At 40.8% G+C, this 18,910-nt stretch overlaps 1 protein-coding gene across 5 annotated transcripts in view; it reads right to left on the reverse strand.

The window, feature by feature from the left end:
* Positions 1–2,639: 2,639 nt before the first annotated feature.
* The window catches only part of igdcc4 (immunoglobulin superfamily, DCC subclass, member 4), a 53,800-nt gene continuing 37,529 nt past the window's right edge, over positions 2,640–18,910 (reverse strand). The window contains exons 10-20 of one of the 5 annotated variants that reach the window (XM_051378491.1): positions 18,537–18,719; positions 16,703–16,915; positions 16,051–16,152; positions 15,250–15,430; positions 14,445–14,572; positions 13,267–13,437; positions 12,943–13,077; positions 11,341–11,443; positions 10,919–11,147; positions 10,669–10,797; positions 2,640–10,344 (exon numbers count right to left, since the gene is read on the reverse strand). In XM_051378491.1, the coding sequence (XP_051234451.1) occupies positions 9,811–10,344; positions 10,669–10,797; positions 10,919–11,147; positions 11,341–11,443; positions 12,943–13,077; positions 13,267–13,437; positions 14,445–14,572; positions 15,250–15,430; positions 16,051–16,152; positions 16,703–16,915; positions 18,537–18,719 (2,108 nt within the window). In that variant the 3' untranslated portion in view covers positions 2,640–9,810. Of the gene's footprint in view, positions 10,345–10,668; positions 10,798–10,918; positions 11,148–11,340; positions 11,444–12,942; positions 13,078–13,266; positions 13,438–14,444; positions 14,573–15,249; positions 15,434–16,050; positions 16,153–16,702; positions 16,916–18,536; positions 18,720–18,910 lie in introns of all 5 variants that reach the window. The other 4 variants (XM_051378492.1, XM_051378490.1, XM_051378494.1 and 1 more) reach the window with 4 other exon arrangements.

The raw sequence follows: 18,910 nt of genomic DNA on the forward strand, positions 1-18,910 counted from the left end.
ATTGATGTATTTTTTAAAGACAGGAGTCGGAAAGACAGCTGAGATGAAATGACCTTCAGCTAAGGTCATGTGCCAGACCTGTAACCATGATGTCATCACCACATGTCAACTACAAGTACACCCACTACAACACCAACAGCTTTTATATGGAGATGTAAAGCAGGATTAGTCGAAGGAAAGGGAATGCGGTCAATATAATGCTTTTAGCGTGAGAGGTTGAAATTGAACCAGCCAATATCTAAAGATAAATAAACTAGCATCAAACCTAATGCACGTAACACTTTTACCTACACAGAGGACAATATTTACAGTACAATGCAGGGAAGACAGTTGTAGAAATGTCAGGATAATGTTTAACTGGATGCTCATGATACAGTGATAAAGATACAAGACATCATTGGGATCAAGTGAAGGAAGGCCACCATGTTGAAATATCATGTTATAAATAAATAAACGTCCTTTTTATTTTGTACAAAAAGAACTACTTTTGTGGGGGCGTCCTGCTCCTGATCTTTGTTTTATGTTTTGTGGCTAACTGGATAGGACAGCCTCCATTTTCCACAACCACATCAAAGAATGATTTGCAAATACTCGCCAGCCCAGGAGGTCTTCTGCTGTATGCTTTGAACTGACAGAGAGCACATACAGTTCAGCTGTGAAACAAGCAGAGCTGATGCTGAAGGTGGAGAATGTAGTAGTGTAGTAGCAGGAGAGGGAAGAGGCAGAATGAATGGGCTGAATCAAGAGCTTTGCACAGTTATTTCCCCACAGGCAGTGAGCTCTACCTCAAGAGCCCAGCCCTCACCTGACTCTCTGCGCTCCACTCGCCTGCCTCTACAGTAAAATATGATGCATGCTGAAGTAGCACAGACCACTCAGCTGCTGGAGGATGGAAATACAGTGTAAACACTAACAATACACATTTAGACAGATGCATCGGGCGAGTACAGTAAAGTAGAGTGCATGCATGCGTGTTTGTATTTGTGCTTCTGCGTGGGGGTTTGATATTGTGTGGGTTTGTGCATATGTGTCCCCTCTCAGACCTCTGCAGAGGAGCCTCGCCTGCTGATTAACAGTGATGAGTGGCTGAAGATAGTGAGCCCGACCCCTCTGTCGCTCAGCGAGGGCTTTTATCTGACTCTTCAGGGGATTCTGCCATGTGATGTCGCCTCAGTGCTCCTGTCTTAACTCTGCGCCCTCATCTCACCCTCTTATCTCCATCACCTCCCTCTTTGTCTTTTTTCTTTCAGTCAGCCTGTCTGTCTGTCTCCCCTGTGAACACATACACCTACCCAACCCACCATGTATGCACGCGCATACACACACACACACACACACACACACACGTACACACGCACACACACACCACATACACAGGCATTCACAGACTGACAAGAAGCCGATATGCATTTTTTGTACACGCACACACGTATCTCTCACACCTTTTGTATTTGAGGACATTAGGATTTCGTTTTTCGAGGGGAAATCAGTCTGATGAAGACATTAGTTTGTTGTGTTTTTTACTTACATTTTTCCCTTCCTCTGCTGGAGAAGGTAATAAAATGAATATATAGGATGCCATACATTTGCACAATTATAAAACCAAGGCAGGTATGAGGTCAGAGCAGCACATGAGGTCCAGCACTCAGGCAGCAGTCTCTGTTAATGGGAGTGGCACCAGGTTACTATGCTTCTTTTCTGGAATCATTGTGAAGGATCACACTGCCCCCCAGTGGTAAGTAAAAGAACGACATCTTTAAATATGACTGATTATTACCCAAAGGCTATGCTGGAGTGAAAAGGGTGGGACACAGAGCAACTGAGGGCCTTTTACCTGGATGATGTGTGTGCCCAAAGGGAAGCTGGGAGGCTCATTATTACTATGCAGGATTTATTTAACTGTAGCCTGGGCCCTTAGAGACGTCATATTTTGTGTGTAAGCAATTATTGTAACTGTATAGTGTAACTGGGGCAGTCACTTTAACAAAGTAACTCCATTCAGTTTCTCCTATTGCTGTGATTTCATACACTGTATGAAAGTGTGCAACTTAAATAATTCTAAGAAAATATCCCTTTTAGTCTACAACACTTTCTGATGAGTAACAGTTCTTGCCTCAGTTAACACAGAAAGGCTCTACAAATCACAGAATTTAACTAATTACTCTGATCATTTGAGCATTATGTTTATTCACCTTCCTGGCTAATAAGCCTGTTTCTCAAAATATTAAACTGTTGCATAAATGGTATTGAAGATACATATAAATGTAAACAAAATATTAAAAAGCTAACATAAAGAAATAATCATCTGCAGGGCTCTTCTTGAATTCCCTTCCCACAGATGTAAATTTGAATCTGTGAATGCAAACAAGCACAGCACGATATATCATACACTGAGATATAATATAAAGGTCATAATGACTGGAATATGACAAGAAATATCCCAAGAAGCTCAGCTCCCTGGCATCTTAAATGTCATTTTTGGGAACGTAAATGCCAGGAAAAGCAGTCACACAGGGAGTTAAATTGAGTGATAAATCTTTGAAGCTATAAGTTATAGAAAAGAAAATTAAAGTGATATGCAAGTTAGGCCGAAGAAAGCACAGAATGGGCAAGATTCAAAATATCACACTGAGCCATGCTTTCACCTTTCTTTGATGTTTATTTACAGAAGAGTAGTTTCCACAGACATCTTAGAGTAGCTGTGAGTTTTGACATTTTCACATATGGTAACACAGTGGAAATATTTCTACAAACCACAAGTACTACCTATCCTGTGACAATTCCTCTGAACAAGCAATGATTCTATCACAAATCATGGCTACGGTCACCATGGCTAACACTGAGTAATCCATCGGTCATTTTACAGACTAAGAAAATTGCACTTCTAGAAATGTAAAGATGACAGTCCAAAGTTGCTCCTGGCCCAAAAACAAGTGCTAATCTTATAAGTGCTCCGACAATTTGCTCCTACAGTACCGTCTTTTGACATGGATGAGGCCTTGTTCAGCACACAATGATTACAAACGTGTCTGAGTAGCTGCAGAGCGTCGCTGGTGGCACATGACTACAGAGTCCGAGTCTGTGCTTACACATTCTGAGAAGCACAGCTGAGCTGGTACACACAAAACTAGGGAAGAAGACGTACAAAATAATGCACAACCATGTGACATCACTGGACGAAGCAGCTCACCACAAAGCACCAGAATGTACAGAGAAGAGCCAGAGACAGAAATACACTGAATGATTTGTACAAAACAAAATATCATCTATGCATAAGTTTTTCCTTGATTTACTTGCCAAAAGGACAAAATGAGGCTTTGTTTGACAACAAATGACATGTATCTGAGCTGGATATGCTGGCATGATCCTCTACAATTTTTATGCAAAGATGCGGCACCTGAGAATAGAAGAGACAATTATTTTGAAATGGCTGTCTGCATTGAGAGGTATGACCTGCCCGGGGAGGATTTCCCTTTAGCCCTTCTCCCTGCCCATTACTTCAGTTACCTGGGTTGTGTTAAAGTGGTACTCTGCCGAAAAGTGACTGTTAGACTGTTATTCATCAGAAGCAGACACATCTTTGCTTTTTTCTCATATGATTTCTCTTTGAAGCATGAGTACCATTTTGGTGAACCCATGCTTCAAACTCTTGAAAATGGCAGGTAATAACTACTGTTGAAGAATAACAATGTAAAAGTCAATTTAGATGACTTCCACTGACCCCTCCTCCCCCCGTTTGTTTACCCCCTCACCACTAGACTAGACCATCCAGGCCACTGTAATGAGTAAAAACTCCCACTGAGGTAAAACAAAACAGTCAATCCCATTCTCTACATAAAAAAACTTGACTCACAAAAAAACAGGATGCGTATCTGTATATGTCCTAATTGATACAAAATGTGCAGTATCAAGAAACTGATCAGAATCAAATAAACAAGTTACCAACATGAGGTATACTGTTTAACTAAACCCTTACAGAGGAGGATGAAATAAAAAAGATTATCAAAGTAATGAGGGTGAGTAATTTTCCTCTAAACAAATCTGAATGTTCTAGCCAATGAAAAGATGAACAAATGGAAACAAAAGGTTACATGTAAAATGTTAAAACAGTTAATAGAGCTTCTATAAGGAGAGCATGCGCAGGATTATTTATGCTGGAGGCAAGTTTTATGCAAATCCCCCTTTTCAGATCATCTGTGTCAGCACCACACACACCATAATAATCCACTACTGCATCAAGACTTAAAACACAGGCAACACAGCGTGATTGAACTGAAACATTTGCATGTGGGGGGGCCTTAATTTTAAATACCGTATGTTACTAAAATCCATCTAAACTGTGCCATTTCAATGTCTAGCTGAAATGTTACATTAGATTTTGGCAGCTGCAGTGTCACTCACTCCACTTCCTGCATCACAGATGTGATAGTGTCTTTGCTAAACAGAATACCCTCCCAAAATTGAAAAACCCCACTGGCACAAATCAATTTATTTCCAAATGTTTTAAATGTCCATCAGAAGAAATTGGTGCAGTGATGAAAACAATTTACTTCCTGGGCAGAAAAGCACCACAGCAATTTTTTTGTACTTTATGTTAGTCTACTTGATTGCCAAATGGCTGTGGTTTTCCGGCAGTGACAACAGACTTTTCTTTTTTCACACAGAAGGGTGAACAGCTGTTTGTTTCATAATAAAAATGACCATGTTGGGTGACAGACAACTTCACAAGCTTTATACTCCTAAGATATAAACAATCAAAAGAAAATGTTTGGAAAGTCAATTTTGTCTCCATGACAACTTACTTGAAACACTATCTTACAGGCCCTGATTCAGTGACCTCCATCCACTTGTCATAGTCCAACCTGTTTTGCAAACTCTGCCGCTTAGGCTTCAGTACCTGCACTTGGTGTAGTGAATGGAGGAACTGAACCCAGGTCTGGATGAAACCTATCAGAGCAGCAGGAACACAGTCTGGGGTTTTAGCACGTCTCTTCTTAAGGTAGCATGGCTAATCATGTCTGACCTGGACTGAGAGAAGTATGTTCACGATATCAAACTGGAATGCTTTTGAGAATATTATGCTTCTTTCTAGACTAAGGACATTACTGGCTTTTAAGGATGATGAAAAACAGTATCGATATAAACAGTATCAGTAAAGAACCTGGATAAAAAATATACACACGTACACATACTTTTGGTGGTTTGCTTTAGCTCACTGCATATAAAGGGCAAATGATCATCAAACCACAGGGCAGAAAGCTGCGGCTGCACAGCTCTCTATACATCTGAATTATCACCCAAATGATGTCACAGTAGGTGTTTTACTTTTAACAGCTGATGGAAACCTCCTCCAACATCACTAGCTGCAGTGCGGCCAGGAATAAAATATGGTTGCCACTTTAAATAGGTGAGCTGAGAGGTGCAGCAGCACATTCCTTCCATAGGTAATTTTGCTGTTGAATTGCTCTTTATGTACCATTTAAATGTGGTTTGCCACAGTACAGTGAGTGCCATGCATTTTAGGTCTGATAAAAAGGTATTTCATAAAAAAATGATGTTACAGACAGGTGGTAAAATCGAAATTTTGACACCCCCCCCCACAAAGACCTTCCAATCACTGTCTGACCCAGGTTTGCAAAGAACACATTCACTTCTGTCCCTATATGACTGCTATTGCAGTAAAGTACATACATGGCAAGGCTAAAAAAATAAGTCTCTTTGAGGTAACAACCATGCATTTCGTTCAGGAAATCAAGAACAATATAAGTTTTAGAGAAAACACAATTATGAGCAACCATTTACATTTCTGTTGCTGATGTGATTGAGTTGAGCTGGTGAGATTTTGACACTTGCATGGACATGAGTAGAAACAAGGATAGAATGGGTTTGTGCAGCAGTGAAAAAGAGGTGTCCTTTTCACTGCTGGATGACTAAAAGAAAGCCACCTGAGAGAAGATGAGACATCACACAACAGGGCTGGACCCAATGCTCAGCTTAATTCTGTCAATCTTTGAAGTGGATATTATTATGTTATTGTTTATTATTATTATCATTATTACTAATGGATCCCAACATTGGCAAACTTGCCATTGTCTCAGAATCACACAGATACCTACAGTTTATATCGCACTCATCCATCCCTCGCTCTTTCTAAATGAAATGAGTTTTGTGATAAGTAAAAAAGTCCTTAAAATAGTCTTTTTGATGTGAAGCACCTAAAGGAACCAGCCTGTAACTTACTCACAAACTATCTTGTTAATAAAGACATGTCCATTATGCCTCCTACAGGCAAAGAATGTTAAAGCTGCTGTATTGAGCCATTATTTTAGCAAAACTATTTCTAAATGTGAGTGGAGAGTTTTGTAACTGTATCTCAATAATCAGGTTTGTAGATGTGTAAAATAATCTGTGATAATGCACTGACATTTGTGAATGTGTACAGGAATCTGCGAATGTGTGTTCAGAATCTGTGTGCCCGTAATCAGATTTGTAAATGTGCAGATGTATATAGATCAGAAAATGTGTGGACAAACATATTAATGTTAAATATGGAGAGTCTAAGTATTTGCTCCAAGAGCTGGAAATACACACAGTTCATCGGTTATAACTCAGGCAGGACTCTCAGCTGGCTCTTTTTTACACATGACCTTTGCTACACTTCTGCAGAGATCGGCAAAAACACGTGGCGATTTGTGCGTGAGGAGAGATTTCTCTGTGTGCCTCATTAACCTCACCCACTCCTGTCTGATGAAAGCATGAGTAACTTACAGTAGCTTGAAAAATGAACATAGACCAGGACCAAACAGCCTGATGGAGGCAGTTTGACAACACTGAACACAGTATAGCTGATTTACAGTCGCTCTGGGGATGACAGAGACACTGGGGGTTCACACTGTGCTCAGCTAGCTACAGTTAACTAGCTAGCATTCTTTAGCAATAATAAAGCTAATTTTATCTGCCCACCAGTAAAAAAAAATGACCTAGAGATGAGGCAGAGAACAAATATAAAATATAATATAAAATATGATCCACTTTCACCAAAGTCAATTAACATAGCTCTGTGCAGTAATCAGTAATCTTGACTCATATGTAAACAGTAAGTTCTTCAAATTCACTGCTCCATGTCGCTATTTTACTGGTTTCATCTAAAGTAGGTTAAAAAAACGATCAGCAGCAATGTCACGCCACCACCGACTGGTGGTATGTAGGCTGTACAGCTACTGAGGCACACACACAGATCTCACCTCACACACACAAACTGCCACAGGCATTTGCAGTTCTCTGCCACGACAGAAGTGTAGCAAAAGCCACATGTAAAAAGAGCCTACTGAAAGTCCTGAGTTGTAACCGACGACTTGTGTGTATTTCCAGCTATTTAAGCAAATACTCCTCAGCCATTGATGTCTGCATTTACAGATCTGTCCACACATTTTAAAAACTATGTACGCATTTACAGACTTGTCTACACATTTACAAATCTGAATACATTTGCAAATCTAAATACAGATTTATCAATAAAGTTGCTGTAGAGGGACAATAAAGCTTACCGCATTAACATACTTGTTAACAGACAGTGTGTTAGCTCAGCTCAGCGGCTAACAGGACAATTAGTTCACACACTTTATTCAAAAGACAATTTCATACCTTCGACTCCTCTCTCACAGCTGTCTGCTAACCAATTACTCTGTTTTGGAACAGATTTTACAGCAAAATAACTAATAAGCTCGGAAAGCTTCTTCTATTTGGGACTTTCCGGCTCTCCGTTCCTTTAATGGTCAGCGCTGTAAAGATGTATATCATCAACATCCAACATCAGCCACACACTGAAACAGAACCTGTAAAAAAAAGGGAACACATGTAGCAGTAACACTCATTGCCTGCAGGTGGCACAAGTTTCCAGTAGACGCTTTCCTAGTCTATAGTTACAGTAGTTTGACTGGAACCAGGTCCAAAACTGCAATTGGATGAAATTGGCTGGACCTAGTTTAAGGTGCTTCATATCAAAGACACTGTGTGTTTTTTTCTTCTGTGAGGATTAAGCAGTAATATACAAATTAATGACACAATCTTTCAGAGATCAGAGAGGAAGCTGCAATGTACTAGAGCAACATTCATTTCTTTGAAGTAACACAAGAATGTACAGTCAGTGTTGGACGATTATTTCTGCAAATACCAAAGGCTGTAAAATCAGACAAGTTAAGAAAGAGATCATAAAAAGCTGCTAGTTACATAAAACTAATAAAACCACACTGGAAACCATCCTGAAAAGAAATGAGGTAGTGTTGTTGATCAGGAGTAGGGATGCACCAGTTCCCCTTTTACACTGCCAAAACCAATACTGACTCACTCAGCTGCACATATCAGTCAATTATGCAAAAGCAATCTGATCAAATACATAAAGAATACGTTGAACAGTTTAGGGTCAATGTAAAAAAATTGGAGCACATTTATTTATTTTTTCCCATCAAAATCCTTTCCTATCTGATAAATTCAGACATTTCTAGTCAGCTTATGTTGGTTTCTGGTACTGTAGCAGAGTTGAGCATAGTGGACGTTTTCTCATACAGCTGGAATCAGATAGGCTTGTAGAGTCAGGTTGAATTTCCCTCGAATTAAAAACATGGCAATCACATAAAAAAAATATATTATACTGAGTTTAAAATGACAACTAATGGCACAGGCTTACATTGGTGCACCCCTAAACGGGAGCCAAACCAGAAGAGTGGTCTACAGATGAGTTGTGTCTCCTCTAGTTCTCCCACCAACAAAATTTAACCAATACCAACATTAACATGTAAATACTTTGTTTCCAAAATGAGATATCCACCATCTGAATAACAGCAAAACCACTTTTTACTTTTCAACTGAGAGGGCCTGGTTTACAAAATCACACCACATGGATATATGGCATTTTAGAAAAGAATACTTCATGTGTACCAAATCTGTGTTCTCCTTATCTTTTTACATTTTGAGTGTTTTTCCTTCATGGTGACATCTGTTTTGTATTTGTACTGAATATAATCATCTATACTGTAGAAATATACAGAGGTTATAAATGCACCTACAATAATTAGGCACCTGAGACCCCCACACTTCAGTCAGGAAATGTGTGTGCGTAAATGTGTGTTTATGGGTGACTGTGAGATACCATGGAATCAGCTGTACTTTAGCTTTCTGTGTGTGTTTCAGTGTGTGTGTGTGTGTGTGTGTGTGTGTGTGTGGACCCTGAGACAGCAGGAGGCTGGAGAGAGACACAGGTGTTCTGCACTCTCAGAGTGTGCAGATACTCTTTAAGGCTTACTCCTCAGTGCCACTCGGTGAAGTAGCATCCACACGACAAAGCCCATGGAGACCCACTGAGCTGCGCCTCCGATCCTCTCATCCACAAAGATAGCCTGTCTCACTCACTCACTCACAGAACATTCCTGGCTTTCTCATTCCTGAGTGGAACAGAGCCATGTGCGACACAGTGGGAATAGCCTCCTTCAATCCACTTCCATCTTCTTGGTTAAGTTAAATCTTTCTTTCCTAAAGGTCAGGATAGAAACCCAGAGGAAAATATGGTTGCAATGCTAGAGAATGAATACCCATATACAATACTCTACCACTAAAAATATACTGTATATACACACGTATGAAATGGATTCAAAGTACATAGTACACCTATAAAAACTTTGTAAGGAAGAGAAAGGAATCCAATAATGAGGTGCATAAAAATAATCCTTGGGATTTTTCCTGGGTACTTAAAAGAAAGAAAATCAGTCTGATGTCTGTATGTGTGTGTAGGGACCAATGCCCTACATGCAGAGGCTACGGGCACAGGTAACTGTGTGCTGCTGAGGTAGAGTGGACAAGGCCGGAGCTGACAAAGGGGGCAGGGGACAACCCGGCAGAGATGGCCTTTCCTGGTGCCGAAGGGCAATGTCTGGATTCCCCATTCTCCAGATGCTCTGACCTCAGCACAGAGCGCACCGTCTTTGGGGAGTGGAAACCATTGGTTAGCCCCGTGTCCTGCTGTGGCTCTAAGTCTGCGTTTGGCTTGTCTCCCATGCTTTCTAGCTCCCACTTGTGATTGGCCACCAACTCTATCGAGGGAAGACTCAAGGGGCTTTGGGCCAGTGATAGTTTTTCTAGAGTGTCCTCCTCTCCTGGTGGGCTTGGCTGGCTCATAGGGGAATATCTGTCCTCTGATAATGAGGGTCCTCTGGTGGAGTTAGAATCCTTCTCCCTTTCGCTGCCCTCCTCCTCTTTCTCCCTCCCGGGGTCTGACAGCTCTGAGTGAACAATGACTTCTGCCTCGACCTGGTTACTGCACAGGGATGTACACAGACGATCTTCTAAGTCCTGCAACAAAACAATATCACCTTAAGTTAACGTTGTTCTATTAGTTTATCTACCCAAGTAACTCAAACATTTGGTTATGTATATGTACAGTGGGCAGTCTAAAATAGCAAAGTACACATCCACAGAGCATGATGAACACATATCAGCAATGATCACAATTATTAGTAAATCTTCCCCAATATCATGGTATACAGTAACTAAGGGGGGCGTTTAGCAAACATGAGAAAAGCCATCTGACCCAGTGATGTTGAAGCTATAGTTGCTTATTGGACACAGGTTGATAGCTAAAATAGATGAGTTATTGAATTCAGTACGTTCATTTACCGTGCCGTTATCAGTAATTAGCATGTTGAGAGCTCCATTAATGAGTGTTGGAGATTCTTCTGTTATGGTGTCTCTGTATCTAGTGATTCTGTTGGCCCAGTTATGACTCACAGAGCCATTCCAAGCAGCCTGCAAGAATAACAACACAGTGGATGCACCAAAATTACTATTATCCCTCTCTCAACATGTGAAAAAATAATAGAGCGTCCAAGGCACATCTGGGAAAGAGCTCCCCCATGCAGGTTTTGACCTTGGGTTCAGGTGCAGGGGCATCATCCCCCTCCCCTGGATTAGCACTTGCCATCAGGCTCTGCTCCTCCGAGGCCTCTTCTAGCGGCTGACCAGACTCTTGGCTGGCTGGAGGCATCAGTGTCTCCAGCTCATGGCTATCACTGCACTCTGGCACGTTGGAGGGAACCGGGCTGCTTCCTCTCCTGTACTGAGGGGTCACAGCTGTGTCCAGGCCCCCAGACACCTCCCTATTTGGAGCAGAGATAAGAGGGATAGTATAGGAGTTGGGCACTATGGAAGACTGAACATTAATATACAGTTACCTGGGTTGATTTAGCTGGCTTCTTGTTTGTAAGACAACCAAGTAAGCTCCAAGTAAGTAGAAGAAGTCAGATGTGCATTACCTACTGTACGAGTACTGGCACTGTAGAGTTACCTTACCTAGATTTGCCATTGCGAAAGCTGAAACACATGCAGAGGAGGATGCCTATCAGTCCCAGGCACACGCCGACAATGATGCCTATCACAGCATGGATGTCCAGCTCTGTAAAAATAGCCAACATTAAACATGTCAGAAATGTTGCCATCCCCATGAATATATGCCACATTGGTTTTCATAGTTCATCTATTGCCAGTATATATTTTTGGCTCATATCTACAACTTCACTTAAAAAATAAAAGCATTATAATAACACATCAGGCTTGAAATACTATTTGGCTCAGGCCTGTATAAAGAGACTGTGAGAATGTATTGATTCCTTCATTGAAGACAAAGTAACAGTAGTGAGGAGATATGAGGCAACATTCAACTAGGGAGAGCAGACCTTCATTGATATTCATTTATGCTGGGTATCTTTGGCAGGCTGGACATACAGAGGAGAGGAAACAGATGGCAGGAGCTCTCACCCACCCACCAGCCACCCACCCAGTCCCATTCACACTGCATACTGGCACATTATTGCAGCTTATGTGAACAAAATAAACCTGTTACTCTGTCTTTTTATTAAGTATTTGTGTAAAACCAAAAACCAAAAACAAAACTGCATTCTCACAGCTTATTGCATCTGGAAGATTAATGATTAATCACTTCCCACCAATTATGCACTTAGGCAGGTAAAGGGGAAAAAGTACTGTGCATATATGTGCTTTTGGTTGGTGGATGACTATTTTCATTGTTGGACTGCCTTAATGGACAATGGGTTTGACGGGCATGTTGGATGATAATTCACAGGGGAGTTAATAGCTCTGTATTTATGACTCCCTCTGTTTAAAGACAAAGGGGGAATTTAATAATTACAGGTAAAGCTAAAATGCTGACTGATGGAATTAAAAGTGTATAATGAGATTGCATGCTTAAATACAAAGTGACATGAGAGTAAAGAAAGTGCTTCTCTCAGCAATTCTGCTGCGTACAGAGAGCAGTAATTCAAAGCTCTCCCCTGGGGGTCGCTGATGAGGCCACCCCTTTGATGTCCACACTTGAATATTATCCTCAAAATGCACCAGAATAGGAAAAGCGAAATAACAGCGTCCTACCGAGCTACACTTTCCCTGCTGGCAGGGACAAATTACACACTTTAATAGGGAAGGCTGTGTGTGTGTGTGTGTGTGTGTGTGTGTGTCTGTGTGAAAATGTGTTTATGTGTGCTTATGTGTGTGACTGCAAAGTGCATGCGCTTGTGTGTTTCTGCTTAAGGAAGCAAAAATGGCTGTAATATTTTGAGTCTTAGAATGACTCAATAGCTCAAATATTGTGACATTTAACCACTACTGAATATTTAATGCTGAATTATTTGACTTTTAAAACCAATTTATCTGAATGTATGTGGTTTGAATTATCCTCTTTGAAATGTCCTAAATCTGTACTTCTATTTTAAATAAAGCTGAGTAATTGACAAACCTTTCCACAGTAACAGTTTACTGAAAATATTGCATATTGACCTCTCTGCTACTACTACTACCACAACCTTGCTGTGTTCTAAAAACAAATTATTTATTTTCTTGTTATTATTGTCACCTATGTATGTGCTATATGAGACTTACCATATTTTGGAAGGGGGGTGTGAACATCCTTTACAGGTGAATAGGGCCCCTGCCCCAGCTCAGTAGATGCACCCAACTTAAAAAAGTAACGTGTGCCACTGGACAAACCTTGGACCTCCACACTGGTAATACTCCCTGAGGAAGACAGAGAGACTCAATGAAAAACACTGTGCAGGCCCATTTTAATCACAGTTTCACTCAAGCCTGAAATTTTACTAAATATCTTGAAAAAAGGATTATAAAGATAAAGGGGTACGCTGAACTTGAACTAAATAAATTAAATGTTTTCAGCGCAGTGAGGAGGTCCTTCCAGACAGCACCCACCATCCCGAGAGAGGTTTTCCCACAGGTGCTCTGGCTGGCTGAGGTTGCCACTGTACAAGATCCTGTAGCTGATGATGATACCGTTAGGCTCCAGTGGAGGGCGCCAGCTCACCAGCACAGTGGAGGAGTCCAGAGCGCTCAGCTGCAGCTCCTCCGGAGGTGTGGAGGGCCCTGAAGGAGAGAGGAGGACTGGGTCAGTAATTAGAGCCCAGAATGGGGGCCTCACAGCTGCAGAATGTATATTGTCTTGGTAGGGGATTTGACATGTTATGTGACGACCATCTGCGTCCTTGTGTCCGCGCCACCTGGGTACAGGAGAGAGGGGACAAGCAGGGCAATGGGGGAATGGGTTGGGCCTCAGGTGATGACACATGGCAGCGGAGAGCGAGACTGCGTAACTGGTGATAATAATGTCTTTAAAAGCAGCCCACTCTCCACTCACCACCCTTATTTGGCTGAAAGACAAGAGCTGCTGGCCAACGTGAGAGCCACTGCTACACCTGGGTATTTCATTACGGCCAGTTATCAGCCATCAGTGCCAACCAGTAATTCCCATGTCCACTGGCCACTGGCCAGCCAACACACTGATCCACACATGAGTGAGTACGCACCCACTCGCATACACAGGCACATTTTACAGCGTTTGCAGGCTCTTGCACTTCAAAAACAAGATTAAATCAATTATTTATAAGAGACAAGAGGTAATATGTTTTTTTTATTAAAATGGGTGACATAGAGCTGACCAACCGTAAATCTAACAGGGTAAAGTTCTCTTAGAACTGTATTTTGGGCTGAGTGAAATTTAAATTAGCAGTACCCTAAAATTTAAGTTTGAACTTTTTCTTTAACCTTTGTTAATACAGAAATTGTTCACTGACCCTGCATCCTCCTCGTCCTCTTCCAGAAACATATATTCCAACACGTTTACACATATCTACAGCTTGTGCTGCAGCTGCCCAGTATACCTACACTCCTCTATTTTTGGCATATTGTAGTTCCCCTTGAGCAGCTTAGGTTAAGTGACTTGCTCAAGGGCACTGCAAAGGTTGTAAGGGAAAGGAGCATTTTCATTCATCAATATCAACTGAGTTAAAAAATACTTGACGTGCACAAAAAACTATAGGGAACTCTTCAGGGACTTAACTGACTGCACTGATAGGAGCACAGTAGAGACTCACGGTCAGACAGAGTAGACTCCTCCACTGTGCCGCTGAAGGGTCCCACCACGTCCACTCCATTAGACTGCACCGCCAGCTCATAGCGGGTGAAGGGCTTCAACGCCCCGAGCAGTATCTCCTGAGCAGAGCTGCAACACACAAACACAGGGTAAGTCCTGAGTGTGTGGTGTTTGTTTTCTATTCTGCGCTGACAGGAAAAAAATGACTGCTTAATTTGGTTGGACCACTCAAGGGGATAATATATTACGTTTATATTGTTAACTCTTATTACCTGCCTTCTGCTTGACCAATTATTTACTGTTGCTTGCAAGTATGCACCTCTTTAGCCCAACAACTCCATATTTGAGTCGATTCTTGATATCATAAATATGATAGAAAGGAGAGGACAGGAGGGGCATATCTTTTTTGACTTAATGTAGTAGTTAAGTCAATGCAAGGACATTATGTGCTTTTTTATTGTATAGATGATGGTTAACAATGGAGTTACTCAGAGCTACTTAAAATAATATAGAAATCACACAAGTGAAATGCATTGGTTTGATTGGTGTTCGACCAAAAAAACTATTTTTTATGTAGAGAAATGCAGAGGCAAGTCACTCTTAGAGGCGACACAGCGTGTCACCTAAAAGCAAGGTAAATAAATAATATCATGCTAATTCTAAAGGTGTTCATTTCATCACAGTTTAGGTTTGGGTACACTGAACACTATTAAAATGGGCTTTGGGACGTAATCTTAAACTATAGTGATAGAGTTTGAGATATCCAGGGCCAGTATATCTTAAACATTACAGACATGATTTCCGACCTGGTGTGATAGGAGACCAGGGAGGCGTTGGTGGTTCCTGCTGGGCTGCAGCGCACTGTGTAGTTGATGATCCGTACGTTGCTGAACCGTGGTTTCTCCCAGCGCAGCCAGATGGAGGTGGAGCTATTGGCCATGGCTCGGATGCTGCTTGGGGGCAAAGGAGGGGGCATGGGCACTAACACTGCTTTAACACACACACACACACACACACACACACACACACACACACACACACACACACACACACACACAGACATACAAACATTATTTTAATATATCAAGACATTCATTCATTATATGAACTAATTTTAAACTAAAAACTAAAAAAACGATTCTGTGTTACAAAATGAACTAAAATGAAATAAAAGTATACAGGAAATGTCTTTAGGTTTAGTCTTTGTCAGTTTGTTTAAATTTGTCCACGTTTGTGAACCGCAGAAAGAGAAGCTGATCTGCATCGGCTAATGGAGATCCTAATAAAATCCTCATTCTAACACAACAAGCATGAGGAGGCACTGGGGCATCTGTTCATTGAGACTGGGACTGTGAGTCGAGGTGTTTGTAATACCTATTCTGAACTTCTTAAGTCTTGACAAATACCCCCCATATTATAATAAAAAGAATTAATACTGAAACTAATAAAAACTAAAACTAAACATTTTTAAACAATATAAACTAAACTGAAACGAGGAAACAATCTGGAAACTGACACTAAACTAAAAATTACAAAATAGAAATAAAAACTAATAAAAAATAGAAAAATATAATATATACAAGCACACATACAAAGAGAAATCTTACTTTTGTCGTGGGCTTTGTCAGTCCTTCCCTTCCACACAACAGCTGCTCCATCTATCTGCTTGTTGAATGCCCAAACCCTCACCTCATACTGCCGGTCAGGGACTGCCGGTCAGGGACACACAAACATACAGTGAGTAAAAACCCAGGCAGCCTCTCACAAAGCATATAAGTATTGATATTAGGCCCTAGATGTAGTCTAATTGCAGTTAATCCATTTATTGTCCCTCTAGATGCTGTACCTGTATCCTGAAAACCACAAATGGCAACTGTGCTACAACCTGCATTCAAATGCTTTTAACCTGCAAGACAGCTTTTGAGTGAAAAGCTGAAACATTATTTTTCAGGGGGTATCTGTGTATTTCTGTTCCTTATTTTTCCAAAGTATATGGGCTTGTGAAAGCAGCCTCTGAGTGAAATGCAACACTCGTCTGGCAAGGACACACCGGTAAAACAACACTTATCTCGCTCATGAACAATATTGTCCAAAAGCTGAGTATACTAGAAGTCTAAAATAGCGTACTTAATTTTATCAAACATTTTTCTAAAGCAAAGTGGGACCTCATTTGATTCAATATTTAGGTAGCTATATGTAAGGATAGAAAAACACACTGAACGCACATTCCATTTGAAGAGGCTTGTCTCAACAACTTACCCAGCCCGGTGAGGAGATGATACCTGGCCTTCTTACGGAGCCTGATGGTGTGGGTCTGTGTTGTCCTTTCTCCAGCGGCTGATTTGTCAGTTTCAACCTCTCGACAGGAGAGCTTGTAGCCAGAGACCAGTGTGTGATTGGGTGAGGGATGCCACGTCACATTGAGTGTGTTCACTCTGGCTCTGACTTTCAGCTCAGTAGGGGCGAATATCACTGAAAACAAAAAGAAATTGTGAGGCAGTTGGATTCCATCTTGCCAGGCTTCAATCTATGTGCTTGTGTCTAATCACAGTGGTTCGCACCACTCAGCATCCCACGAGAAACTACTGGCAGCTACGGCATGAGCTACAGGTGTGGTGTGACGACGTGTGTGAGTAGTGACTGCTCGAAAACAACAATGGCAGCTGCTAAAGAGGTTAGCGTAGATGCTGGCAGTATTTCTTAACTGAAAGAAGAGCAAAGAACGCAACTGCAAGCTTTTCTTCAGACTTTTTACAAATGACAACTATCATTTGTATGATAATTATAATTATCGTTTGTAAGATAATTATTTTGTTCCGTTTATTGACATTAAATCGCGGCAAAAACGGTTTATTTTAGGCTCATAACACCGTTGTAAGACAGATTAAAGGGCGAATGTTTGCGAGTAAATACAAATTATCTCCTGAGTAAGGGGAACGTGAGGCCAGTATTGGCTTCACATTTGGTGGAAACACACAATATGAGTTTGACTGCATTATATGGTTTATTGATCAGCTTGGTTGAAGTACGGCTGGAAAGATTTGTTTAGAAAGCAAACTAGACAAGTACAAATTGGAAAGACTTGACTGCACTGGAGTTTACTGTCCATACAGCACTAGAGCCTTATGTCTTTGTGTCTTGTGGTAAAGTTTAAACTGCATTTTCATAAAAGTAATTTCATGTAAATTACTTTATGGAGCACTTTGAAAGTGCTCCATAAATGAATTAAGCCATTTTGTTTGCTTTTCACTGTTAATTAATTAACTATTAATTCATTAATAGTTAACATGCATGTTAAAACACAGTAAAATATTTTTTTATTATTTTAAATTGAATTTGTAAACGAATAAACAAAGTGAAAACATTCATTTGTGGAGAAAAGTTAATCTTTAATACTGAACAAAAGCACAAACAACTCTCAACCATTCTTCTTTCCTTCCCTTAGAGCACTGGTTTGTTGACCCTGAAAGCCTTCCAACACACACCGCAGTTCACAGCATTTTCATTCACAGCTGTCAAATAACTCAAAATGATACTTTGATTTCTTTATGCGTGTCTGCGTCAGTCAGGGTGCCTACATGAATGCACTGCACACAAACAACACGGCAACAGCAGTGGAGAAGAAAAGAGTATGTTTACACAGACCTCCTCCTCTGTGATGAAATACAAATGGGTACAACATATAAGAGAAAAACTGGTCCCTTTATGGTGTCAAACCTACTGACACTAGAATTGATCTTCAAAAATGAGACGTAGTATCTGTAATATCAATATTTTGGGATAGATCGGCCTACCTCTAATTTTTTACAGACACTAATGAGAAAACAACCTAATTATTCTCTTGATACTGTTATTTCAAAATTCAGCGTGGCTCATTTATTAGGAGGTTCCACAATATTTCACAAATCACTTCACATTATAAATTACCATTAGCCTATTGTATGTAATATGCCTACAAAGTGTCTCTTAGTGAGATGTTACATTCCCTGTATAGATTATAACTCTCAAAATCCAATGTAATTCCAAAAATGTCACAGCAACACTAGTGACAAAGCAAAACAATTAACCATTAAGAGAGCCAGGTCCTCCTTACCCATGCTGTGGTCACTGTGGTTGTAGTGGGCTAATGTTTGGTGCTGGGCCCACTCAGAAGGAACCCCAAAACCAACGGCCGTTCCAGCTGCAATCCTCAGTCGGTAGGCCTGGTTGGGCTGCAGCTCTCTTAGCGTGAATTGAGTCTCATTACCCCAGACTTCAACTGAGAACACACTTTCGACTGTGGAAACACACAATATGCACACACTCACAAATCTATATATAAAGGGCAAAACATACAAACCGTTTCTTCAGTTCATGTTTCATTCAGAGTGAACTTTATCTCCTGGTACATTCTGGAGAGCTGGGTATTCAGGACAAATGATTTTGAAGAACACTTGCATTGTCTCAATATTCTTAAGCCTATCATAT

Source organism: Dicentrarchus labrax, unplaced genomic scaffold, assembly GCF_905237075.1.
Source record: "Dicentrarchus labrax unplaced genomic scaffold, dlabrax2021, whole genome shotgun sequence".
In the NCBI taxonomy this organism is placed as follows: Eukaryota; Metazoa; Chordata; class Actinopteri; family Moronidae; genus Dicentrarchus; species Dicentrarchus labrax.